This window comes from Lacerta agilis, chromosome 1 (genome assembly GCF_009819535.1).
Source record: "Lacerta agilis isolate rLacAgi1 chromosome 1, rLacAgi1.pri, whole genome shotgun sequence".
Taxonomy (NCBI): domain Eukaryota; kingdom Metazoa; phylum Chordata; class Lepidosauria; order Squamata; family Lacertidae; genus Lacerta; species Lacerta agilis.
The window spans coordinates 101,020,795-101,047,857 of record NC_046312.1 but is presented as its reverse complement, the minus strand read 5'-3'; the positions used below and the strand labels follow the sequence as shown (position 1 = coordinate 101,047,857).

Sequence of the window (27,063 nt, the reverse complement as noted above, 5' to 3'; positions counted from 1 at the left end):
CAATCTTTAGGTTTTGTATAAAGAAAACTTGGGGCAAGCAACCCCAGCACCTATCACTCCAGAGATGGAAAGAGTCAAACGCAATCAAGAAAACGTTAGCTTGGTATTGAATTTTTTTAAAAAAAATTTTTTTTAAAAAGTAACATCAGATATAACCTTGTCCTGCATCAGTGATTTTATCTCAATCTTATCCATTTTCATATTCCTAAAGAAAACACTCCTTTTAATTGTTTTTTTTAAATACTTGTTTTCCTTTCCCCCCTTTTTTGCTTTTTGCTTTATCCAATAACTTTTTAACCACTTTGTTTCTTGAATTCTTTACCCACCTATGCAGTGATGATGATTAAACAGTAACACAACTTAACACAATGGTTCATCAACAATAATCTAATTCTTTTATTTCTGGACACTTTCTTGTATGCTGTAGGTGTTGTACAAAGAAAGCATGGGAAAAGGAACCCCGACATCTATCACTCCAGAGATGGAGAGAGCTAAACGCAATCAAGAAAACATTAGCTCGGTATTTTTCAGGAGGAAAACACCCTCAAATATAACTTCTTTTTAACACCTTAAAAAGTATAATACTTTCCCTACTCAATTTAAACACTTTACCCAACTAATAATAATAACTTTATTCTGACATTTAAAATACTAAAAATGTCACCATGTTTCTAATCGTTTCTTATTCCTAGTTATGTAGAATTTACATTGTAATATAGTTTAAGGATTTCTAAGCAACCACTGACCTCAAATAACAGTTGAATGGTCTCTTAAACATTTTGTAACATCATGTGTTTACTGATGTTTTTAACCAAATGAAATGGTGTTTGTTCTGTGTTTTTTTAATCTTTCTTTAAAACAGCCGATAGTCTACATAAATACAAAGGTCCTATCTCAGGGGGAGGGGCGTAGCAAATGCTTTGGTCCCAGGCCTACAGAGAGCAGAAGCTTGATTAAATTGGCATGTGCTCAATATATTCTGTGTACCAGCTCGCTTCAGAGATGTATTCATCATACAAAACCCAGAGGCAGGTACCAAATGAATTCAAAGGAAAGGGGGGACTCTTATTTGCATACTGCATACAAGTTTTCCCTTTTGTACTTAACTGATCCGAGAAGCCTACTTCAATCTTAAATGTTGTCACAACAAGATTTACAAAGAGAGAGCCAATTGCTGAGCCAGTTCAACAAGGACAGCATCAGAGTCGACACAATTAGCATGACCAAGAGGTGGTCAAAATTATAGCTTGCTTTCTTGTCCCTTTCTCATATAAATATTTGCACTGAAGGCTAAAGGACCTTTATTACTGCGTGTCCATTAGTACTTAATTGATGGCAGCACTTGCAAGCTGGTTTTGCAGGATCTAGCCAAATAAATGGTTATAGAGAAAATCAGCATAGGGTGGCAGAATCTTACATGGGTGGTTTTTTTTTGGGGGGGGTGGTATTGGTACAATCTATTTAAGTTAATTGATGCTTAAGTTCTATGGGAAATAAAGCTGGACACAGCAGCACTAACCATTGCTTTTCTTCCATCTCCCAGGGTCCATTTAGGGCCGTTAAGTCCCCCCCCCCCGGCCAACCATCTCCTGCTCAAGAGCCTATATATGTAGGAGGGACAACTGGGGATAGATCTACACTTGCTTAAAATGTTAGAAATGTGTTATTAAAATGTGACACCAGAGGGCGCTGCAAAGCAGCGAGCCACTGGCAAAGGGAAACTGCCATTAAACGTTATATTTTACATTTAGATCAATCTAGAATCCAGCCTGGGAAATAGCAGTTGATAGCATTTTAATTCGTATGATCTACTGCTGTGTCTCAGACAGGAAAAAAAATCAGGTTGTTTGTTTGTTTGGGGAATAGTTGGGGAGTTGCATTTTGAATACAGAGAATGAATCTGTTTGGAAAGCCAGGAGGGCTCTGAAGAATGGACAAACTGATACTATTTCTAATCAGATTATATATGTTTTTCTATATAAGCAACTGCTGATATGACCAAGCAAAAGGTAGGGTGCATGGAAAAGATAGACTCTTGACATCACTACCCACTCATTTTCTGGGGATTGTTTGGGGAGGCCACCTCCATACATTTCTGGTGAAATTTAGCTGTAACGTTCCAAGAGTCATTGTTGTCTATGCAACTGTTGGTTGGATTGCTACCATGCACTCCACACGGGGCTGTCCTTGGTTACTTTTTAACAACTTCTGCTGGTGATCAATGTAATGGAAGTAGAGACGCTTGATGGGAGGAAACCTAGAGCCCATTCTTGTGCTTTATGATCTGTTGTGTCCCTTTGTTTCTTTCTAGACACAATTCAGGGTGCTGGGAAGAGCCCAAAACCCTTTTCTTATATTCTTTAATGAGCACAGGTCATCTGTGCTTTGAGTTGCCACAATAAGGGCACATAGAGGTCTCTTGATTGCTGCCATGGGACTGTGGAAGTCTTCAGCCTGAGCATTTTCTAGAAGTGCTATAAAATAATACCCTGGAATGAAGGCTTGCATCATTAAACTTGGGTTGCTTTCGAGTGACAGAGTATTTCTCACTTAGTTAACGTTTTATTTTAGGACTGACTCTGGGTCAGTGGTAGGCTAAGAGTACATGCTTCAAATGTAGAAGGTCCCAGGTGTAAGTGCTGGCCTCCTTTGTTTAAAAGGAGGAGATAGCAGGTGCTGTGAAACATTTCCTTTGCTTGAGACCCTTGAGTTGCTGCAAGTCAGAGCAGGCAATACTAGGCTGGAGAGACAAATAATGCGACCTGATTTAAGGTAGCTTTCTATGTTCTGTTATTTTATTGCCATTCTTTTGAGTATTATGCTTCACCTACAGTTCTTGGGGTGGGTTTGGAAACTATGTAAATCAATAAGGTAATGCTCTTACATTAGCCATTAACCTCCTAAAGGCACACAATTTATAGTTAGTAAAAATAACCCATTGCATAATCTTGTGATGAGCCCATCAATAGTGATCACACCCTGTTTGCATCTGCCTTTGGCACGTCTTCATTCATGCTTCATTTCTTACGTCTACATAAAACCTCTCTTAAAATCTGCTCTCACTGGCTGGGACACGTTTATTCACATCTTCTCATTTTGTTAGGTCCTCTACTCTGATAGTTTCCGGAAACAAGTACAAGGTAAAGCGGCCTTTGTCCTGGATACCCCTGAAATGAGACGTGTTCGGGAGACGCAGCGACACATTTCCACAGTAAGTATTGCAGCCAAGAAACTGGCTGCACAAGTAAAACCAGCCATGGTGATTTATTTAGCAGTGCTCAGTATGCCTTAAGATGAAACTGTTCCAGGCACAAATTAAATTAAAAGGCAAATGCAGAGTGGGGCTGGTTGATATATTCTCCAAAAACTGCTTTGAAGCCCATATTATATCAGTATCATAATTTTCAACCTGGCAATATATTGCAAATCATGCTGTGTGCGCACATGCTTTGCAAAAATAAACGTGGGGGGGGGGGGAATCTGAAGCCAATGCTTCTCTTGATTCCCGCAGCCTGTTAACTCTGCTGGCTCAGCTCTCCCCTGCCTCCTGCAGGTGACAGCGAATCACAAGAGTAGGCACCAGCAAAAATCACAATGCAGGGAAAACCATGAAGCCACCATCCTTATTTCAGACATTGTGTATCGTGATGTTTAGCTGGTGACATATCACGATGTTGAAAACCAAATATCACCCAGCCCTTGAACACAGAGATCAGGTTTGCTGTCACAGAAACTGCAAGAAATGGACATATCTGGTGAACACAGTGAAGTTTACTTGTACTTCTGAACTAGTTAAGGAATTTATATTTCTGCTTGCCTTCTACAATTAATGGCATGTCCATTCCAGTTACCCATGTCTTATCTTGAAAATTCCAGGTGAAATACCATGAAGACTTTGAAAAGAGCAAAGGCAGCTTCACACCTGTAGTTACTGACCCCATAACAGAACGTGTCAAGAAGAACATGCAGGATTTCAGTGATATTAACTACAGGGGCATTCAGAGACGAGTTGTGGAAATGGAGCGAAAACGGATAGATCAAGATCAAGAATTGAATACAGGTACTCTGATTTTATGCTTTGGTTTTTCCTTCTGTAAGTGAACTTTACATAATGGTCACATAGTTGACAATATATGTAGAAAATTATAGTGATGTGATTTCACACCATAAACAATCAAACACACATACCCCTCTGCTTTGTTAAATTGATACTGACTACATCAGTCCTGAATCCTATGCTTGTAATTGTTCCCAGTTGACCAAATCTGCTTGGAAAATTCACTTCTTCCTTACCTTGCATATTTTCGAGGACAACACATACTAATTCATGAGAAAGTGCCTTATACCGAGGTGGTCCATTTGGCCTACTATCATCTACTCCAACCACTTATCTGTACCATTTAAGGCCGCATTTTATTTGCACTCCATGTGGGGCTGGTCACCTCCTGCTATCAGTGGTGCACCAGGCACACATCCTACCTACCAGATACTGGAGAATGTACATGCAAATGATACATTCGACAACTGTGCTAAGGGCTCTTCCCTAATGTTGCAACTTTTGTTGTTGTTGTTGGTGGGTCAACATTGTTAAAATGTAAAAGAAAAACATTCTTCCCCATTCATTAAGCATTCTGGTCAAGTCACATTTCAGCTGTGAGTTACAAAGCATTTCCTAAACTAATTTTTTGCTGTGTGGATTCCATTTTAAGACCTGTTGGATTCTGCAAATGTTTTGTTTTGTTATACCTTTGAAGTCAGAGGCGAAGGATAAAATTAAAATACCTCACCCACCTGTCTTCTGCAGATCTTCGTGTGTGGCGTACTAATCCTGGATCAGTCTTTGACTATGACCCAGCAGAAGACAACATTCAATCTAGAAGCTTACACTTGATTACTGGTATGTTTTGCATCCTGTAACATTATGCAAATAGCCGTGGAAGGATACAAGCATTTATCCTACAGTTTTAATGCTTTAAACACTCCACAATGTAACCTTCCATTTTGATTTTGCCTTTGACCAAGTAGGCTCCTCCTCAAGACATCACTGTAAATTTCTTCATCTTTCTTCCCTAGTTCAAGCCCAGCGACGTAGCCGAGAGCAATCCCGCTCTGCCAGTGCACTGAGCCTCAGTGCTGGAGATGAAAAATCTGAGCATTCAGAGGCTGCCGATCAGCACATGTCCTATTACAGCAATGGAGGCTTCTTTACCACAACTACAGCAGGTACAAAGGACTCAAGACTGCACTCATCTTGCAGGGATTACTTTTCAGGTTTTGTGTGCTGCTACTTCAAGGCGGTGGGGGAGGCAGGCTAGGTTCAAAGCCTTGCTTTTTAATAATAACAAATTCTAAAAACAAAAAAACATTAAGAAGGTCTGTTATGGTTACTTTTCCATATGATTCATAAGGACCAACGACAAAGGCTTTGCAGGAAAAAATTCTGTCCCTCTTCCCCAAGTGACATAACTACAAATTTGAAAATTTATTAAGTTGGGGCTTCTTGCAAATCTGATCATACAGGAGCATGGTGTGGAGGTAGCCAGGCAATAAATGATGCAGTAATTTGGCAGTCAAGAGTGTCAGGCATGTTTCACAACTCAGGTGAATTTGGGTAGTGTGATTGTAATGGGCAGGCAGCACTAATAAATCAGAATTGCCAAAAAATGTGGTAGCTGAGTTCAATGCAAGCTGCTATATACTTATTAGAGATAGCAGGGAGACACTTTGTCCTAAAGAGCTTTATTTGTCTTTCAGATAATAGTTCTAAGTCCTTTTGTGCTATTTTTTCTGGGCAGAAAATAGCAAGTGTTGGACAAGCGGGGGGGGGGGGGGGAAGAGTTAGCACACTGGTACAATACTGTTCTGTACACCAGTATTCTTGCTTTTTTTTAAAAGTAGAACTATTAATCTAAAATGACACAGCCACATCATCTTTGCTGATTTACATCCGCTGTCACCATTCCCTCATAAAATGCAACCAATCCCCATTTAAGTTTTATTAAAACACAGCGAAATTATTAAAGAGAATCAAAGCTTCCAGATGGTTTCTCGTTATTCAATTTTTTCATTTCCCTTTCCAGTGGACTACAAACACGCAAAAACTGTAGAGCTGCCACAACAACGGTCATCTTCTGTTGCTACCCAGCAGACAACAGTATCTTCCATCCCCTCTCATCCATCTACTGCAGGGGTAAGGAAAATAAATTATCATATGGCAAGAGTAACAAGTACAAAGAAATATGTTGCCGAATTGTGTCACTGTGTTGCATTGGGGAGAAAAATCTACATGTCTAAAATGGTCAGCACTGTTATCTTGAATGTACGTTTACTGATGGAAGAGAAAAATTAGTCTTATTTCTAAACACTCCTTTTCTTCCTCTAAAAGATTATTTGATTTAATATTTATATTTATATATATATATCTTTTATAACAACAAAGCTGAGCTCAAAGCAACTCACAATAAAAAAATTGTTTTTTTAATGACCAGCATTTCTATCACTATGATCATAAGAGTTCAGTGTTTATCCCAACATACTGCATGTATGGTAGTAATCTAACAGCATTTATTTTTCTTTTGACCACCACAGAAGACCTATCGTGCCATGTATGACTATACTGCAGCAGATGCTGATGAAGTCTCCTTCAAAGATGGTGATGCAATCGTCAACGTCCAGGCCATTGATGAAGGCTGGATGTATGGGACTGTGCAAAGAACAGGCAAAACAGGCATGCTTCCAGCTAACTATGTAGAAGCTGTTTAAGCCAAAATGGATGCAATATTCCATGAGACATTTTGACAAGGTAAATAAAAAGACATCTCACAAAATGGCTGCCCACTATAATCCTTAAACACTTTCTCAGGTGCCTTATTTTCCCGTTGATATATGCATTTGAATTGCCTTTTACACAGCAAACATTCTAGTCATCACAAAACCAGTGGGAAATACCAACCTGGCAGCCTTCATCACTACCTTGATTAAATGGACTTGTGTATTCAAACATTATCTAAAAGAGAATTGTTTGGCGCTCAGTTTCACTGTATTTTCAACCTCTAAGTCCACACTAATCTTATTTTTTAATGAAACATCTAATCTGTGTTGGTTTTAATGCTTTTATCATCAAGAGATGTTGTGTTCTCCTGTGATATTATAAAAATAGCCAAATGTATTTATTTTTGTTTCAAGTAAGCAATTATGTAAAGCTAACACCTCAAACCTCTCAAGCCAGCCAAACTGTGGGAAAGCCCCCTCCTCTTGTCTGCTTACAGAACGCTGATGCATGCTTTATTCATCTGAGTGTTCTTTGGTCCTGGTACTGTGACTCCCTCTCCAACTGGTGACTAATAAATTTCACAGCTCTGCAAATGTAGTTATGTGCTTAATTTAATGCTGGAGGTAAGGGGGGGGGAATAGAACACTGGATGCTCAATTCCAAATGTTGCTTCTTGGATGTGTGCAGAGGAAATCCAGAACCATGGATAGGCACAAATGCTGCTAGCTCCTCCCAGTTCTTCCCTGTAGCCAACAGACTTACTATTTATCTGATGTCGAGAGGAAAGGAACCTTAATTGACACCATTCATCAACTGATGTGTGTCTTGCAAATGTGTTGTCTGTCAGGCTCAACTAGGCCTGGGCAATGTATGACGATCAGAGTGCAATGGTGGTTTCACACACAATGTACTGCAGGGTGAAGGCACTGGAGCTGATGCAACTCATTCCTCCTTCAGTACGCCAGCGGGAGGAACAAGCTGCATTAGCCCCAGCCCTGCAACACACCAGGGTCCCACCAAGGTGCTTATCACACAGTGAAGGGGAAAATATTTACTAACACACACACACCCTCCTCCGAAGAGCCAGAAGCCTGCTGTAGGATCCCCAAACACCTTAGGGCTAACATACCTTGGCAGTGTCTCTCACAACTGTGGTGATGAATGGTTTGGCACCTCCTCCTGGGATGAGACAAGTTACACTGCTAAAGAAGAGCATCTTTCACCTGAAGAAATCTGAGAAATGCAGCTGCAAGGTAAGAGTAGCCACCACAGAAGGGTGGGAGTGAAATATGACCCACAGCACACTGTGACTCCATATCAAGCCATTTCCTATCCCTTGGAAGTTCAACAAAGCCCCTACCAGCTCTACCAACATAGTACATAACCTGCCTCTTCTGCAACACATTCTCTCTTTTCTTTATCTGTGTCTATACAGATGGGACGCGACAATCAATGGAATTCATTACACTAAAAACTCTGAGCTACTACAAAGTTTCCTTGATTTTGTATCTTAGTAGAAAGAATTCTCTTTAATCATTAATATTTTTCTGAGTAAAACACTAACAAATGACTCAAAGCAACTTACAGACACAAGTTAAATACTAAAACCAATTACACTAAGCAATAAAAACCTAAAAAAAACCCACACAAAAGAAATCGCTTACTGCAACAAAACATTTTCCCTTCAGACCTCTTTCATATGCAAATATACAACAAACAAAGACTCAATTGCCACCAATTATCAGCTCAGCTTGAAACCTGTTTGTATCTAATACAGATTTTGGGGGGAAACAGGCTAATTTTGGGTGTAGCTCACTGCCAGCATGAGAGAGTGACTAAATGCTAATAGCGATACATACTAACCTCATAAATATCTGAAAGCTCAGCACTGAATTCAGTCAGAATAAAGTATTGGTAAAGGTAAAGGTGAAGGACCCTGACAGTTAAGTCCAGTCGCATTTGTCCGCAGAGTTTTTCCGGGTCGTGTGGCTAAGCCGCTTCTGGCGAATCCAGAGCAGCGCATGGAAACGCCATTTACCTTCCCACCGGAGCGGTACCTATTTATCTACTTGCACTTTGACGTGCTTTCAAACTGCTAGGTTGGCAGGAGCTGGGATCGACAACGGGAGCTCACCCCGTCGTGGGGATTCGAACCACCGACCTTCCAATTGGCAAGCCCTAGGCTCAGTGGTTTAGACCACAGTGCCACCCACATCTGTACATTTCCTTAAATCATATCATGATGTTGTACAATCCATACCCACATACCAAACTGAAAAGTTCTGGGTAGACATAATAACATTTTTCTTTGAAATATATGTTAATTAGAGTGCCCTCCTGCAACATGATGCTCTCCAGGAGTTTTAGGCCCAATTCCCATCAACCCCAGCCAGCAAAATAGCATGAAGAGGCCAGGACACTAGGTAACCTGAAACTAGCCCAATGAAGGGCAAGGACTAAAAGACTAAATAACAGGACCATGCAAGACCTCAAGTGGGAAGAGGGTATCTCTCCAAGCTCTACTTAAATTCCCTTTTCAAAGCCCATTTCAATAGCTTTAGAAAGATGAAAAAGGAACTGGCAGATCCATTAAATCATGACACAATTAAAACCAAGTTCTACTCAAAATACAATTCTAAATAAAAGAGTTCATTATTTTATTCATATATACATATATATTTATTTCCAATAAGTGAAACTGATCCCATTGTTACCTCTGTGCAGAACGGCAAACAGTGTGCTTTATACAAACACAATTTTTCCCATCCAATGTTTTGACAACAAATCTCATCATAATTAACAATGTCTAGAATTGATACTATCTACACATAATGTACAGTTATTTATGTCTAATTGACATGACTCAGGGAGTGGGACAAGTATAGCTCTGATAAATATAAAAATTCTGTAGCACATAAGATTTGATCCTGAAAATACTGCATCAGAATTTCTTACCGATATACTTTTTTCTCCTTTTTGCATAATAAGTGCATGCAAAAATAGAACTGTGAAATGGTAGAAAAATTGTTTGGAAATACTTTTTTTTGAAGCACTAATTAAGTACAGTACATCTTAATATGAAGACAGACTATAGAGCCACTGTTTTCCAAAACACCAGCAGCAGAAAAGTTTGCATCACTTTTGGTAAATCACTCAGCATCTCAAGTTTCATTCCGCATAGTGAACTTTTGTTGTTGTTTTTAAATAAAGGAATAAAATATAAATCTGCATTCAAAAATAGAGTTAGAATACTCAGCAAGTTGATTTGCACAACAGCAATAAAAACACTTGAATAGTGAATGTACCAAACTTACTTTTTAAGATATGCAGACTGATGCCATACCTGCCTTGAGTGACGAAGATCTCTCTTATTCTTCTGGGATGTTTTTAAGTGTTCAGCTCAAATAAAAATAATGGGATTTTAGAAACAAAAATGTCTCACTATGAAGTCTTCTCTTCTGAGAGCTAAGTACAGATGATTAAACCGTGCTTTCTTCCCGGGTAGGTGACTTCCAACGAGCCTGCAGGTTTTTCATAATACAGTTTGCCATGCTATATAGCTTCTCTTGCATTTCAAAGAGTTCACTCCCTGAATAGTTGAGAAGATTTTCAGAAGTAAACTGTGGAGCAAGTATATCAATCTGGGCAAAAAGGTCTGTAGCTGACTGCTCATCTGCAGTGGAGGAAACTGGCTCGCTCAAGTCTAGGAAGAAAGAAAGTTAACATATACAGAGATTTCCTATTTAGAATCAAACTAGCTGACGCAGCCATGCGTTGCTGTGGGTCATTTAGTGAAATGGGAAAGGAAGATACAGCATAAAAGAGAAATCGTACCTTTCTGTACAGGTTTAAGCATTTAAGTCCAGGTTGGGTCTTTTCTGTTTTCCCATTTGTTTTTGTCTTCTTGTATACTACTTATCATTAGTACTATTGAAGTTTTTGAGTTATTTTTTCTCGATTGTCTCTATGTTCCATATCTGCGTCAGAGGCCAAGAAAGCAGCCTTTAAGGCTGGCCGGGGCCTGGGGGGTACGGTGGGGGCTGGAAAAGCAGCCTTTAAGGCCGGTCATGGTCTGGAGGCTGGGGTCGCCGAAAAACGTTGTAATTTATTTATTTTTTGGTTCCCGTGGCTGCGGAGACGGGCGAAGTGAGTGAGGAAATTATGGGCGCGGCTTTTTATTGCGCCCTGGATCTCTGTAGGCAATTTTGTTTGTTTGTTTTCGTTCCCCCTGGCGGGCGCGGTTGCCAGACAATATCAACGTTTGCGGTTGATCTGCTTTTTCATTGGATGGTGGCAGTGGCGTCCAAAGGAAAGCTGCAGTACCAGTATAGCCGCCACTGGAGGGCAATGTTTTGTTACCTTTCCTGTTGGTTCTTTTCCCAGCATGCCTGGCAGGGTCTGCTGGCTGAGTTTTGAGGTCCAAAAAGGGGTTTTTTACCTTGCACAGGTGTGACATTTGTATACCCCATGTAGCTAAGAACACTCCCATATAGGAATGTGGCGTTGTGTCCAAATTTGATACGAATCGTTCAAGCAGTTATGGAGCAAGGCTCTCGCCAACAAACACCCAGTTTGAACATTTATATAAATATATATAGACTAGAGCCCTACTCAAATTCAACCAGTCCACAATTCTTGTTTGTGCAATTACATAGCATACTAACTACAGCCCTACTGGGTAGGCACTGCTAGAATGGTGTGTAACAGCCATAATCATATAGGAGAAATTGCTTGCCCTTTTTGGACCAGCTGTGGAATGACAGCAATCACACTGCTACAGGTAATGTAGACAATGGGCTTAACCTGGGAAGCAAGCATACCTAGTCTGCATTCCAGTTCAGGCATCTAAACTGCACAATGGCAAACAATATTTACCTGTTTCCATTTTATCTTCATTTGTGGAACAGGACTTCTCATCAATGCCACCCACTGGCTTTTCTACATCATCCAGGCCACCATTTTCTTCAAATCCACGAGATCGTACCTGCACATTTGGGGGAGGGGGGAGAGAGATTTTATTGCAATATATTTCAACTGGAAGCAAAATTGAATGCAGATGAGAAATATAATTTATAGCTAATTAGTAGCATTCCTTCTTCAACAGGAGGAGGGGGTGTCTGGTGGCCACAAGTACCAGGAAAGCTGCTGAAGTTCTGAATCAGTGTCTGGAACCAGTAATGGGTTGGATGGCTGCTAACTGTTAAATACTCTGCTCGAGTATTATTCTCTGGTCTTGCAATTCACAGGTGCTTGTGGATTCAGCATTGTGTTACGCAATGTTCTAAGTCAAACAAAATGTATTCCATGGAGCAAAGTATTTTAGAATACACTATCTCTTTTGTTGTACAGTATAATGCCATATCCCTCTTATATCTGCCATCTTTGTTACCGCTCCTGCTGTCTTTAATTTCCCAGTTATGTACTTTGGAATGCTACTGCACTTCATAGTTTGTTTTAGCTGTTCTTACTCGCCCTGAGTATTGCATAAGCAACATAAAGGTGGGATAGAATTTTTTGCACAAAAAATAAAAGTACATTTTGGGGGAGGAACCCCCAAATGACTAAACAAAAACCTACATTCAGTGAGTTCCAGGATTGAGGGCAGTTGAGTCCAGTTCAAGATTTTTAAATTAAGGGAGGGGAAGAAGTGGGACATTGGCTTGCTGAAGTGTGACAGCTTTAGCATGGAGAGGGAAGGGAAGCGGGTAAGGGAAATGTGTTCCACAAAGTGTTTTAGTACCTCCCACCCCCATGCTATGGGGGGGGGGGGCTCATGAAGGTGAGGAAGCTGACACCTTGCTCCTTTTACACTCTCTAGAATCTTTCCTCTTTCTGCTGTACAGCAGTAAAGTCCCCAAGTACTGGAGCCTGGAAGTTAACTCTAAATCAGAGCCTATGTGCTCTATAATACAGTGATTTCAGGAGGATAGGAAACAAGAAAAGAATATATATCTTTGTAGATATTATTCCATTTCCCAACAAATGCAAAAGAAGAAGAGCAGTAGCAACAGAGCAGTCTTCCCTTTCACCTGCTAAACTCAAACAAGGCTCAAAGTTCCACACTTGTAAAGCCCTGGACAGAAGCACTCCTGTTATGAATTGTGGATACATGGCAACATCTTGTTGTGTGATCCCACTTTTACTTTTTATTTTAATTTCAAATAGTGATGATGATGGTTATGATTAAAGTCTGTATATTGTGCTATACCTGTAGATCTCAGAGCAGTTCGCAACATAAAACTGCAATATAAACAATACAAAATAATGCCTCTTGGACTAAGTGTTCTGCAAAAACAAACAAACAAAAAAGAATTCTGATACGAAAATAAGCCCACATTTCAGATTTTGCTTATTTTATTATAATGCAAAGAAACTTACCTGTTGGTCATGGTATCCTTTAAGAGCTCTTTTAACATTGGATACTTTGGGAGAACGAATGGGAAGAGTTTTGATCTCAGCTGATGTCAGAGAACTCAAGTCACCTACAGTCCTGATGTTCTTTGCTCGAATGAGTTGTCCTAATCCCCTTGCCCTTAGCCAAATCAAAGGGAGAAGTGTTAGTTCCCCCCTCCTCTTCTTATGTAACATTCTACGGACAAGGTAAGAAAGAGAACCACATTAAAATGCTTATCTTTGAAGGACAAAAGGACTCTTTTCAAAAAACCATTTTTCTACTTTAACACAGGATTTCTACAATTAAGTTACCCAATATCTATTCTATGTATACGCAACTCTTCTACTTTGAAAGTAAGTGCATAAATCCTTTATTCGGGAGCTTGGGTGGCTGTGTGGGGAATTTGCTGGAAGAAAGGTTGGAAATGCACTTGAGCCCCACCCTCAATTTCTCTGCATGCAACAGCTCTGCTTCTGAAATTTTTATGTCAAGAAACACTGTGTGAAGGAAGACATGTTCTGGTGAGAATAAGGAAGACATTTTGTTTGTCACTCCATCAACAGGAGACAGGGCCAGCTTGCAGCTTAACTCCTCTACTAGGGAGGAGCTCTCAATCTCCCAGACCAAACTGGAACATCCTCCAGCTACGCGCACCAAAGTTTAAAAAGCAACCCACCTATCACACTTAGCAGGTGGCCAGATTAAAAAACAACAACAACTCTTTAGCAAAGTGAGATCAAAGAAAGCATTGGAACTTCCTAGGAATACCTAGCTCCCTTCCCTGCATCATTCATAAGAATAAGTCAACATCATGAGGTGCTGGAAGCATTTGCTTCCAATCTTGCAGTGGATGGCTACTGCTTATCTTCACAGGCCCATTCAGCTGCAGTAGTTGCTATGAGGAAAAGAAGGAAGTTTGTGCCCAGGACTGCCCTACCTCATCCGCATGTCTTCCAAATTCCTAACCAGGATGAGTGTCTTGTAGGCCAGAGTGGGATGGGGGAAAGGAAACAAAACATAACACAAAAAGGAGAGAAAAGCATTGTATTGCCAGCTCTAAGTGAACAGTGCAGAGCCTTAAACAGCTCAGAAACACAACACCTCAGAGACTGCTTCTCCTGACATGCAAAGCGAGATATGTCAAGCCTTTATTTGTTATAATTGTGATGATTATGGCATACAGCTGATGAAAACCCCAAATTCACAATCTCAGAAAATTAGAATATTGTGAAAAGGTGCAGTAGCTACTCAATCCATAACACCTGCAAAGGGTTCCTGAGCCTTTAAATGGTCTCTCAGTCTGGTTCAGTAGGAACCACAATCATGGGAAAGGCTGCTGACCTGACAGTTGTGCAGAAAACTATCATTGAGACCCTCCATAAGGAGGGAAAGCCTCAAAAGGTAATTGCAGAACAAGTTGGATGTTCCCAAAGTGCTGTATCAAAGCACATTAATGGAAAGTTATGTGGAAAGGAAAAGTGTGGAAGAAAAAGGTGCACAAGCAGCAGGGATGACTGCAGCCTGGAGAGGATTGCCAGGAAAAGACCATTCAAACGTGTTGGCGACTTTCACAAGGAGTGGACTGAGGCTGGAGTTAGTGCATCAAGAGCCACCACACAGAGACGGATCCTGGAGATGGGCTTCAAATGTCGTATTCCTCTTGTCAAGCCACTCCTGAACAAGAAACAACGTCAGAAGCGTCTTACCTGGGCTAAAGAAAAAAAGAACTTGTCTGTTGCTCAGTGGTCCCAAGTCCTCTTTTCTGATGAGAGCAACTTTTGCATCTCATTTGTAAACCAAGGACCCAGAGTCTGGAGGAAGAATGGGGAGGCACACAATGCCAGATGCTTGAAGTCCAGTGTGAAGTTTCCACAGTCTGTGTTGATTTGGGGAGCTATGTCATCTGCTGGTGTTGGTCCACTGTGCTTCATTAAGTCCAGGGTCAACACAGCCATCTACCAGGAGATTTTGGAGCACTTCATGCTTCCTTCCACAGACAAGCTTTATGGGGATGCTGACTTCATTTTCCAGCAGGACTTGGCACCTGCCCACACTGCCAAAAGTACCAAAACCTGGTTCAATGCCCATGGGATTACTGTGCTTGATTAGCCAGCAAACTCGCCTGACCTGAACCCCATAGAGAATCTATGGGGCATTGCCAAGAGAAAGATGAAAGACATGAGACCGAGCAATGCAGAATAACTGAAGGCGACTATTGAAGCATCCTGGTCTTCCTTAACACCTCAGCAGTGCCACAGGCTGACAGCATCCATGCCACACTGCATTGAGGCAGTAATTGATGCAAAAGGGGCCCAAACCAAGTACTGAGTACATATGCATGCTTCTACTTTTAAGAGGTCTAATATTGTTCTATTTGCAATCCTTGTTTTGTTGATTTCATTTAATATTCTAAGTTTCTGGGATAGTGAATTTGGGGTTTTCATCAGCTGTACCCCATAATCATCACAATTATAACGAATAAGGGCTTGACATATCTTGCTTTGCATGTCATGAGTCTATCTCATATATTAGTTTCACCTTTTAAGTTGAATTACTGAAATAAATGAACTTTTCCACGATATTCTAATTTTTCGAGTTTCACCTGTATCTTTAGGCACTGGACAAAAACATTCTTCTTCTCCTAGGCCTTTGGTTATACAATCTATGCCCTTTTAAACTATGGAAACACAGTGGGAGGTGCTTTTGTTGTTGTTACTATGTTATGTACCACATTTTTCCGTGTATAAGATGCCCCATGTATAGGATGACCCCTATTTTTTTAAACCCAAAATTAAGAAATTAAGTTGTTTAGTTTTTGGGGGTGGGGGTGGTCACTTCTGCCAATCGCTCACCCGCCTGCCTGCCACTGCAATCACACACTTTGCCTCAGCCGCCGCCTGCCCGCTCGCCACTACCAACAGCCCACTTGCCTTAGCTGCCAATCGCCTGCCCAATTGCCGCAGCCACAGCCAATCGCCAGCAGGCCTTGCCGCAGACACCAATCACCCACCTAATTACCGCTGCCAATCTCCTGCTTCCTGCTGCCATTAATCGCACATCCCCCCTCTGCATTCACTATCCGTGTATACGACGACACCCAATTTCCCCCTAATTTTTTTTTAGCAAAAAGCATCGTCTTATACACAGAAAAATACGGCATTTTTCCTGCTTTTATACTGCAAATCACCCTCTGATCCTTGGATGAAAGGAAGTATAGAAATTAATTAAAATAATTGCAACTTGAAGATACCTTTTCCTTCCTCCATACCCCCCCCAAAGCAGTTCTTTGTCAAGCTAGTTTCCTACCAAACAGCCTGAGTTTCACAACAACAAATTACATTTGCTTAAGCTAGTTTTTCTCCACACCAGTGCATTTCACGTCTCCTGCTGCAGAAGAGAAATAGGTGAAAAAAACTCTGTGTGTGTGTTTGAACGCACACAAAAAACCCCTAAAGCCAGCCTCCTTAGCTGTTTGTTGACTTGTCAAGTTGTGCTCACAATATCCAACCAAGATATTAGCAACTAGCTGTGGAATGTGGAGCGTTTAAACTCTCCAGTTTGCCCCAGAGCCAGGTTTTAAGCATTTGCTTCCTAGTGCAGGAGAAAGAGCGGTACAGGAACCAGTACCACCACCCAGGAACAACTCTGGAGAATATGTCCCTACCCCACCCCCAGTGTTTTGAGCATACTCTCTTCTTTCTCCAACATGGCAAAGCCTATATTCTCTTGGGGCTATTATCACAGATATGGCTCAACACTCCCTTCACAAAAAACCCCAGTGTGAAGCAGAGTGTAGCACTGATCCTTGTTCCATCTACTGCATATTCTGGCATATAAGACTACTTTTTAATCCAGGAAAATCTTACCAAAAGTTGGGGGTCGTCTTATACGCTGGGTGGAGAATCTGCAGTTGAGTATATCTCAAACTCTGTAATTTAACTGGAAAAGTTGGGGGTCGTCTTATACACCGGAAAATATGGTATGTGACTTGGGACTAATGTTGTGCATATCACAGAAACACCAGATATATACATATTAGAATACTTCAACATTTGACACAGGAATCTTTCCCAGTGACTTCCAACTTACCAAATATTTGAAGTAATCTGAGGCAAAATTGTGTCGACAGGCGCTTTACAGCCCACTAATGCAGGATATATGCATTCTGTAGGACTTGGTAGTGGCTCCTTGACCATTTCTGTGATCTTAAATAATACAGAAAATTATTAATTTGGCTAAGTTTAAAAGCTGAATACAGGAGAAAATGGAGAAGATATACATAAAGCCGAAGCAAATCTTACTAAACACTTCTTTGAGCTCTTATATTTATGGCTACGAGATCCTGGGGACAGAGATCCTTTGGTTGGAGTAGTAATAAGCTGGATAGAAAAAAAGGAAAAAAGCTCTCTCAGGATCATAGGAATTACCTAACACCTTCTGACTAGTCTTATTAAAATCATATGCCTAAAATGGGGGTCCTTTAATTTAGGACAAAAGCTAGTTCAAACGAATGGATCATACAACTATTGGCAGCCAATACTTCTTCAGTAAACTAAATTAGTGTACCATATTTAAGAAAAATGGCATGTTATATTGCCATTTTTACTTCCCTGAATGTAGAGCCAAAAATAATCATATAATCATGTACACAAGTGGGTGGTTCCCCACCAACAGCAAATGTCACATCACATACTGCTCTGGAAGGTCCACTGACCTACAGGAGTAGTTTCTGGTGGGGCGCAAACTGCTAAAATAGGATGGAGCAGAAAAGCCTTTCTACTTGTGCACAGAGATCTCCAAATCCAAGTCTCAACTCTTTTGTATGATTATAAGCAGCTTAGTTTATTGCAATGTTCTTGAATGTCGCAGAGATCATTCTCTCAGTAAAAATAAAATAAGAGAATTCCAGATATTACCTTGCCTTGGTGGTTAGGTGAAGATTTAATACTTCGGAAAGACTGAGAACCATTAGAAGAATGGGTTCTAACCACAGGACTTCGCCTGTCAATGTCATCTGCCAATTCTTCCTGGTAGATCGGATTGGCAAAGGAAACTCGTCGGCTCTGTTCATAGAGATTCAATGGATTTTTAAGAACAGGTCTTATACAATAAAGATACACCAAAGCCACAAAGTGTTTTCAAGGGAAATGGTTTTTTTCTGCAAAGTAGCTAGCATTCATATATTTTCAAAACAAGACTGACAAACTTGATATAGAAAGAAGCATTAAGTCAGTACAGCTGATTTAGACCCATACAATATACCATAAGAGGTCCTCAAAGTGTGCCCAAGTGCACATCCTTAACAAAAGGGGGGAACTCCCTAAAGCAAAAATAAGTTTTACTAGTCGTGACTAGGAAAAGGGAGTGAGCCTGCAATGGCAAGTGACATAATTTTAACATAATAGACTTAAGTTGCAATGCAATGCTTTGCATGAGTTTCCACTCTATAGCTCAGTAGACATATATAGGATATACTATAAGCAGCTTTGGACAACTCTCTACGTCTGGGTAACACAGGAGACATGTGGCTCCCTAAAAAGAATAAATTATGCATTTCTCATGTTCAGACCTGGTTGTGACCGGTACTACACTTTTGAGGCCTACTGATCTACATTCTGGTTTGAATGAGATAAACTGGCTGATTTCAGAAATATTTGAGATATTTCACATTGGTGAGTGCAGTGACTACTAATTAAATAAAACTATATTATTTATTAATCACCTACCATAAATGTCTCGAGGCAATGTACAAAATACAATAAAAACACAACACAAAAAACAACATCAGATAAATGCAATATAAAGCAGGCACGTGCCTATGGGTAACCTGAAAGCAGAACCTGAACACAATTTTGTTCGTAGGAATGAAAAACTGTAGTACGAAGCAATCCAGAAGCCTTTTTGACTGTGGAGCAAATGATGATAAACATCAAAGGGTAGTAGATGGTTTTAAATGATACATGGAGTGAGGCATCAGTAGAAAACAGTGTGCAACACTGATTAAGAATGGTCACAATTCAAGGCACAGTGTGTGGGAGCTGGGTATTTGGGAATACAGGATATTCTGTATTCTAAGTTGCACCACTGAGTTTACAGATGTTGCTGTAACAGCTGCCCAGTCTTCTAGATAAGTTAGAAACATTATGTTAAGATAAGCAGCTTAATCTCTCACAAGCAAAGAAAAAGAAGTTTCTGAATTGACAAAAAACATTTCCTCCACAAAGATTTACAAGTGTTAAATATATCACACATGTTGTAAGCCTTAAAAGGCAGGGAGATATGAAAAAATCATGGAGAAGATTTTGTAGGTTTTAGCTCTTATTAAGGAAGAAATGGATACTGAACTATATAAAGGATATAGATACAATATGGATATATTCACATATAAATTTACAAAAGCCACTTCAAGTACCTTGTTTGCAGGTGATGGAGAATCTTCTTCTTTTTGTCTTTTTACACCTCTCTTTAAAATGCTGGTAGAGGGAGAAGCTGATGGAGACCAAATACAGCGTGCCTGCACTCCATCAGGGATTTCACTAATCTTGGATACAGAAAAAGCATAAATTTCCTGAAACTTTAGAGGGGAATCTGAGCTATTTTCCTTCTGTACCAAGGCTGAGATTTCATGTTCTACTGATCTGCTGGCTATATCGCTTTCTGCATCCTGTTCTTGAAGTTCTGGTACATCTGTCACAGATACTGGTGTCTTGTCTACAACATTCTGAACAATGTCGGCTTTTGTTTCGCTGGCCTTTATTTCGTCAGGTTGGTTCACACTCATCTCTACATCAGTCCTACCTTCTGGATGACTACTTTGATTACTATCTTCCATTTTTACAGCACCTGGCTCTGTGTCTGCTTTTAAGGATGGACACTGAACAATGTGTTCTACTGAATCAGAGTCTACTGAACTTGGTTCTGAAGCTGCTTCAGCCAAGCCAACACAATCCAGATTTTCTGCAACAGATGTGTCACTCTCATCTTTGACATGGGATGATTTCTTGAGTTCCTCTTTTGGAGTGTCACCTCCTAGCAAATCCTCTTCAGATTGGATACCCTCGTGCGAATCTTTTAGGGCAAAGGAATTGCTAATGGAGGACAGTGGTGTGCTCACTGCACAAGGTTCCATACTGAGCCTTTCAGCAAACTGAGAATCAGCAGCAACAGGAATGCTTGGCAAAGCCATTGTTGATTTACTAGCCATCCCTTTAAGCTCTTTTAACTTTAGTTCTGGGCTATCTTCTTTTTTGGGGCTACCTTCTTTTTTTATTTCAGTGACAGACTTTCCCAACTGCAGGGATGGATTCTCATCACAGCAGTTACAGCTCTTTGATTTCCTTGTCCGCTTGCTTCTTTTGTGCTGACACTCAGCTGTATCTGAAGACTTCTCAGGTGAAGAAGAGACACTGATAGCAGCAGTATAAGCACCACTTTCCAAACCTTTGGCAGGGGAGCTTATACTGCAGGAGGAATCAGAATATTTATCCATAACTGTCGTTCTCGGCTTGCTTTCTAGAGCTGACTCTGAAGTGGAGCGTGTCAGCATTCTGGCAGCAGTTCTCTCTGTATATGAAGATTCTCTACAAAGGGAAGTATCCATATCTTGCTCAAGTCCTGAACATTCACTAAGTGGGAGGGTATTTCTCTCTCTCTCTTGACCAATAACACCAGACACTAATGCTATTTCCTTGTGTTCATCAGAATGCATTGTATCTTTATTTTCTGCTGGCATGGCCTGGATTTCTGTTGCAGGTTTTGCATGAAACTCTTGGCTTTCTAGCACTTCCTTCACTTGGCTTTCAATTGAACTGCTTTCAAGTGAACTACTTTTATTTTTCCATCTTCCTAACCTTTTCCTCTTCTTTCCTTCTTCTCTCGTTTCAGAACTATCAGACTCAGAGTTTTCTATACTGGTAAGTAATCCCTGTGAGGTTCTTCTTGTCTGATACCGTGGAAACCCTTTAGGTTTCTCACCAGTTGTATCTGGAACTGAATCTTGCAATTCACTGATGTCAGATGACTGACTTCCTTCAGATTTTTCATTAGTTACGATAGTTTCCTCTTGGATAGTTCTTGAAACATGGGGCTCCTTCAAGATTGTACCTTCTGCAGTCCTGCTCCCATGTACATTGATTTCTTTCTTTATGCTTCCTTGTGCATCTATTGTTTTATCAGGAACAGATTTTTGCTTTTGTGCAGAAGCCTCTTTACTTTGTGAAATCTTCTTTGGCAGAACCTTTTCACCATCTTTACGCCCATCTTTTTTCTGTTGACTGTTCTCTTTGTCTTGACTACCTGAAGCTCCTTCTGTAGTTTCCGGTTTTCGTCTTAAAGAACGTCTTAATGCTTTTGGATTAGGTGAAACTTGTGGACTTTGGCCCACATTAGATATTGTAGCTGCTGCTAAAGTCAGTTCTGGAGGGGTATTCTCTTTAGAATCTAAATTTGCCCCTGCTTTGGTCTCTGCAACGTTGTCCAAAATTTGTTTATTTTCTATTGTACATCCTACTGCATTCAACTCAGAAACTTGAGATGGGATGTCTAGCAAATATTCTGGTTCTTGTATTTCACCAGATAATTCACATTTATCTTCTACAAGGTTGGCAGGAGACTCTTGCATATTTTTCTCCTGATGCAACTGTGAACTCTTTGATTTTTCTTCTTCTGAATTATCTGTTTTATTTTGCCTAAGGCTTGACTTTTTAATCCCAAGTGTACTTTCAGGTTGAAATTTTGAATTAGCCTTATTTTCTTCTTTCAATCTTTTGACTTTGACATAAGTCTCCAGTGCACCTAAGATTTCTTGGCTTGACCTTTTAGACCTGGGGGTGGCTTCTTCCACTTTGTGTTTGAAGGTGTTATTATTCTCCACATCTGGAATTCCTTTGAAAGAAGCATCTGAAGCAATCATGCATTCCTGTTTGGCTAATAAAGGAGTACTTGCAGATGTTCCAGACACAGTGAAAGTTGTAGGACTGAATGGTCTGTTTTCTGAACTATTAAATTTTTCCAGTGTTATGAAGGACTGTCTTCTGCTTACAGGCTGTGGGGTTCCTGAAATGACATCACTAGAGGCAGAGCTGCAGCTGCTGACATTAGAGGTACATTCATTTAGAGAATAATCCAATACTGAAGTCTCCCCTGGAACTGATTTAGGAGCACATGTTTCCAATTTCTCACAATCTGGATCTAAGCTCTGTTTACCAAAAGTGGTAAGCTGTTCAGCATTGGTGGAATTATTGTTCTCTGGAAGTACATCTGTCTTCCCACTTTCAGTTACTTCATGGGCAATGCCAAGCAAGTCACTTGCTGCTTTTTCATCCTGCATTGAAAATAGCTTAGTGTCATTATACATTATATTGACAATACTGCTTACTTCACACCGCACCTTTCTTTGAAGGTCAAGGCAGTATTACCGTATTTTTCGCTCCATAAGCCACACTTCTTTCCTCCTAAAAAATAAGGGGAAATATCTGTGCGTCTTATGGAGCGAATGGTGGTCCCTGGAGCTAAATTGCCCAGGGGCCAAAAGCAGATTGTGCTTTTTATTTTACAAAGAAAAGGGGGTGTTGAAAGGACCCCGCTCAGCAGCTGATCAGCAAGAGATCAGGAGAGAGATAAGAGTCCAGGCTCCCTTTCAGCCCCACCCTCCTTTGTTGAATGTGCTGCAGAGGGAGGTTGTTACGTTTCCCCAGCGACATGTGACTGGCTGATTAGATTATCTGTCTGGAAACAGTAGAAACTGCTCCCTTTCCGTAAGATTTTTCAGAAATGTGAGTTGAACCCCATAAAAATGGGGCTTTTCCTCTTTGCTTTTCCCCCTTTGCAAAAGGAGCTTTGCTTTTCCCCCTTTGCAAAAAAAGCTGCAAAACTTTTAGCTGATCCTCAAAAAAAAACAGGGCTTTACCCTTCGCAAAAAAGCTGCAAAACTTTTAGCTGATCCTCAAAAAACAACAACAGGGCTTTTAGAGGAGGAAAACCAGAAAAAAAATTTCCCCTTGTTTCCTCCTCTAAAAATGAGGTGCGCCCTATGGTCCAGTGCGTGCCATGGAGCGAAAAATACAGTATGTGCCAATTCTAGGCATCCATACAGCCAGATCTATTTAACTTCAGCAAAGTTACTACAGCATGCACCTTCAGGCCATATCCTTGTCCAACAGTTATTGTAAAGAAAAGAAAAGAAAAGAAAAGAAAAGAAAAGAAAAGAAAAGAAAAGAAAAGAAAAGAAAGAAAGAAAGAAAGAAAGAAAGAAAGAAAGAAAGAAAAAGTCTTATCACTAAATCACTTTGGATACCTTTCCTGTTATTTTACCAGAATTGCAAGCATTACAATTTAATTGTGTTTTTTGCAATTCCAGAATTTGCTCCAGATAAGAACATGCAGCAAAATCCAGCAAAAGTTGTGCGGGGGGGGGGGGGTTAAGTTGACAGCTCTAATTATTTACTAAAACAGTTTGCTAGCTTCAAAAATCTAGTCATTTGTTCCAACTAGAAACTGTCCTTCAAGTATAGACTATGCACATTCTATAATGGTAGGCCTGAAGCCATTAGCAGAAGCAACCCATTCACCACAAGGCACCATAGTAGGGTGCAGATAGGCTTATGCCTTCACTCAAAACACAAAAAGGAAGTCAAAGCCATCCATGTACTTCAGTGTTTCAGATGTCAATATAAAACTTCTTGTGGCTGTTAGTTTGACACTTGGTAAGGATATGTGTCAGCAGCTGCATGTGCTTTAGTCCAGCAATATGCTACATCCCTTTCCCTATAAGTCCTTTATAAAGATTTTTTTAAAAATGACATTATTATAAATTTTCAACAACTGTCAACATATGAAGATACCTGGGGCATTGTTTTGTTCTCTTCCTTCTCTGATTCTTCTTTCACATTCACAGAGGCTGGTTTATCCCTAAAATAAAGGTGACTTACTTAGATGCACAGGAAACTCAACCATTTTACATTTCAAAGCATTGTTGGTCCCTAATACTTACGGATAATCTTCCTGGCTCTGTGTATATTGGGAAAACAAGGTAGTATCTTGGGATGCATCAAGATTATTGTACATTGTAGGAATATCAAGCCTGCAAAAAATAGAACTGGTCAAAATTCCAATAAAATGAGTAGTCCTAATACATTTGATATAGAATGGCATTTTAAGCTAGTAACTATTCAAATTTGAAGGCTTGCCCTAAGGGCCTGTGTAGGAACCATTCTACCCAGGGGTTGCACAGTGAGCTCCCTTACTGGTTACTGAACCTAGCTGGGCAGAGGAAGTGGAACCAACTTGGAAGCTCTTCTTCTGCCAGCTCTTGGCAATGAAGGAGATGAACTACCTAGAAAGTTTCAGACCTGGTGGCACACAGAAAATGTGCATTTCTTGACTCTTAAGTTACTAAGTTACAAACCTTTTAGTTCTTAGCACTTCTTTTTGGTGCTCTGTCAAAACTCTCTCTTTTGTTTCTGGAGGAATAAACACAAAGTCGACAGTATTTTCCTCTTCCAGGAGCAAGTTTTTTCGATTTGTCTTTGTCAGTGAGTTTTCTAGTTTCATCTGCTGCATGAGAAAAAGTAAAAATAAAGAGTGTAGATAATTTGCTGCTTATGAACACTAACAGTACATATCAGACAAAGCTGTAAACCTTGCACTGTGGCTGAGTGAAAATGGTTTCTGCTCACATCTGGGGAGAGAAATGGAGTCTGTCTATAATCAATTGCAAATTCCACCACAATCTTCAGGTGAGCCCCATACTTACACAATTCAGCTCTCCTTATCAACAAGAAAAATAACTGATGCTTAGAATAGAAAAAACTGGGTATTGTTGCTGGAGATGTAAGTGCCAATAAGAAACAATTTCATTTAACCATTTCATTTAATGAACTGATGACTTACCTTTGCAGGTGTTACGGAGGAATTAATACTTTTCTGCTTTAGTTCATTGGTCTGTGCCAGCAAGGAGTCTCTTTTCCCAGTAGGATTTACTTCTATTCCACTTATCTTTGCATCCCACTGGGAATTCTCTGTTTGCTGTAACAAAATTAAAATTTAATAAGAGTAATATAATACCTTAATTGAGTTCTCACTGTAGTTCTATTAAACTACAATTTAATAAGAGTAATGTAATATTAGCACAGAATGGCTGGGCTAACCCAGTCAGATGGGTGGCATATAAATAAATTATTATTATTTCTTAATAGTAAGAACTACAGTAAGAACTCAATAACCACAGAGCCTAGGGCTTGCTGATCAGAAGGTCAGCGGTTCGAATCCCTGCCACGGGGTGAGCTCCCGTTGCTCGGTCCCAGCTCCTGCCCACCTAGCAGTTCGAAAGCACGTCAAAGTGCAAGTAGATAAATAGGGACCGCTCCAGCGGGAAGGTAAACGGTGTTTCCGTGCGCTGCCCTGGTTCGCCAGAAGCAGCTTAGTCATGCTGGCCACATGACCCGGAAGCTGTCTGCGGACAAACACTGGCTCCCTCGGCCTATAGAGCGAGATGAGCGCCGCAACCCCAGAGTCGGACACGACTGGACCTGATGGTCAGGGGTCCCTTTACCTTTACCTTTACCTAACTCAAAGGGATGCGGGTAGTGCTGTGGGTTAAACTACAGAACCTAGGGCTTGCCGATCAGAAGGTAGGCAGTTTGATCCCCGCAACGGGGTGAGCTCCTGTTGCTTGGTCCCTGCTCCTGCCAACCTAGCAGTTCAAAATCATGCCAAAGTGCAAGTAGATAAATAGGTTCTGCTCCAGCAGGAAGGTAAACGGTGTTTCCGTGCGCTGGTCTGGTTCACCAGAAGTGGCTTAGTCATGCTGGCCACATGACCCAGAAGCTGTACACCTGCTCCCTTGGCCAATAAAGCAAGATGAGTGCCATAACCCCAGAGTCGGACACGACTGGACCTAATGGTCAGGGGTCCCTTTACCTTTAACTCAAAGTGACTTACAAAAATAGCACATAAAGTGAGGGGGGAAGTATTTTATCCCCTGCTAAATTTGCCTGTTTGCCCTGCCCTCTGATGAAGAAATGACCAATCCATAATTTTAATGGTAGGTTTATTGTAGCTTGAGAGACAGAATAACAACAGGAAACATGAGATGAGCACTGCAACCCCAGAGTCGGACAGAAATGGTCAGGGTTCCCTTTACCTTTACCAAACAAAATAAAACCCCACCACACTCCTACTACTTTAGCAACTGTAAATTGAATGAAGGTCTGCATTCTGACCTATTTACTCAGAAAAATAAAAAGGTTTACTACAACCAATGCCAAATCCTAATACTTACAGAATCAGAGTATGTCCCGTTACATTCTCCCACTATGTCCGTGTTTTCAAAGCCAGGCAATGAGAGTAAATTTTTTTGCTTGGCTTGGCACAAAACACATCTGCAGAGAAGCAATCATGGAAATTGCATTTAAAATCTTTGAATCTGATATTCAGACTTCAAACTATTAGTTTTTGGCACCATGTTTACACTTGAAAACGTATAAGCACAAGAATGCAGCTTTGAGTTGCTATCTACAATGCATTTTCAAGATGATGCAGCTTTGTATTCTATATCCAAACCCAAACATTATGCAAAACTTTCACCTGTTTTGATTGTCTGTATATGAAGTCTATACTAGTTTAATGTGTGAAACGCCAAGCGAAATATGAAGTTCTGGAGGACAAACAATACTATCACTCATACCAAAATACTTTGCTTCCATTGTACAAGTTACTTCATTAAAGAGTGCATTGAATCCCAAATCGGAAGTAATTAGCAGTCAGTCAACACCAGCCTTTCCCCAACCAAAAAGAACCACTAGAAGGTACCTGGTATTTGTAAGCTTGACCAGAGGAGTGATAGAAAAAAGGAGAAAGCAGTTCTAGTCAAAAAGTTCCATTTGAAGCTGCTATTGTC

At 40.5% G+C, this 27,063-nt stretch overlaps 2 protein-coding genes across 54 annotated transcripts in view; one reads left to right on the top strand and one right to left on the bottom strand.

Moving 5' to 3' along the window:
• The window catches only part of NEB (nebulin), a 158,039-nt gene extending 150,670 nt beyond the window's left edge, over positions 1-7,369 (top strand). For 40 of the 50 annotated variants that reach the window (XM_033164634.1, XM_033164977.1, XM_033164985.1 and 37 more), the window contains 8 exons: positions 11-103; positions 428-520; positions 3,104-3,211; positions 3,877-4,060; positions 4,805-4,897; positions 5,074-5,223; positions 6,081-6,190; positions 6,589-7,369. In XM_033164634.1, coding sequence (XP_033020525.1) covers positions 11-103; positions 428-520; positions 3,104-3,211; positions 3,877-4,060; positions 4,805-4,897; positions 5,074-5,223; positions 6,081-6,190; positions 6,589-6,762 — 1,005 coding nt within the window. In that variant the 3' untranslated portion in view covers positions 6,763-7,369. The remainder of the gene's footprint in view (positions 1-10; positions 104-427; positions 521-3,103; positions 3,212-3,876; positions 4,061-4,804; positions 4,898-5,073; positions 5,224-6,080; positions 6,191-6,588) is intronic. The other 10 variants (XM_033164927.1, XM_033164935.1, XM_033164893.1 and 7 more) reach the window with 2 other exon arrangements.
• A 2,441-nt stretch (positions 7,370-9,810) lies between these two features.
• RIF1 (replication timing regulatory factor 1) overlaps positions 9,811-27,063 on the bottom strand; it is a 37,752-nt gene continuing 20,499 nt past the window's right edge. For 2 of the 4 annotated variants that reach the window (XM_033164588.1, XM_033164612.1), the window contains 12 exons: positions 26,446-26,545; positions 25,056-25,190; positions 24,571-24,719; positions 24,157-24,246; positions 24,008-24,074; positions 19,579-22,488; positions 18,083-18,229; positions 17,468-17,545; positions 17,256-17,371; positions 13,151-13,304; positions 11,648-11,756; positions 9,811-10,475 (listed from right to left, as the gene is read on the bottom strand). In XM_033164588.1, coding sequence (XP_033020479.1) covers positions 10,252-10,475; positions 11,648-11,756; positions 13,151-13,304; positions 17,256-17,371; positions 17,468-17,545; positions 18,083-18,229; positions 19,579-22,488; positions 24,008-24,074; positions 24,157-24,246; positions 24,571-24,719; positions 25,056-25,190; positions 26,446-26,545 — 4,279 coding nt within the window. In that variant the 3' untranslated portion in view covers positions 9,811-10,251. The remainder of the gene's footprint in view (positions 10,476-11,647; positions 11,757-13,150; positions 13,305-17,255; positions 17,372-17,467; positions 17,546-18,082; positions 18,230-19,578; positions 22,489-24,007; positions 24,075-24,156; positions 24,247-24,570; positions 24,720-25,055; positions 25,191-26,445; positions 26,546-27,063) is intronic. The other 2 variants (XM_033164596.1, XM_033164604.1) reach the window with 2 other exon arrangements.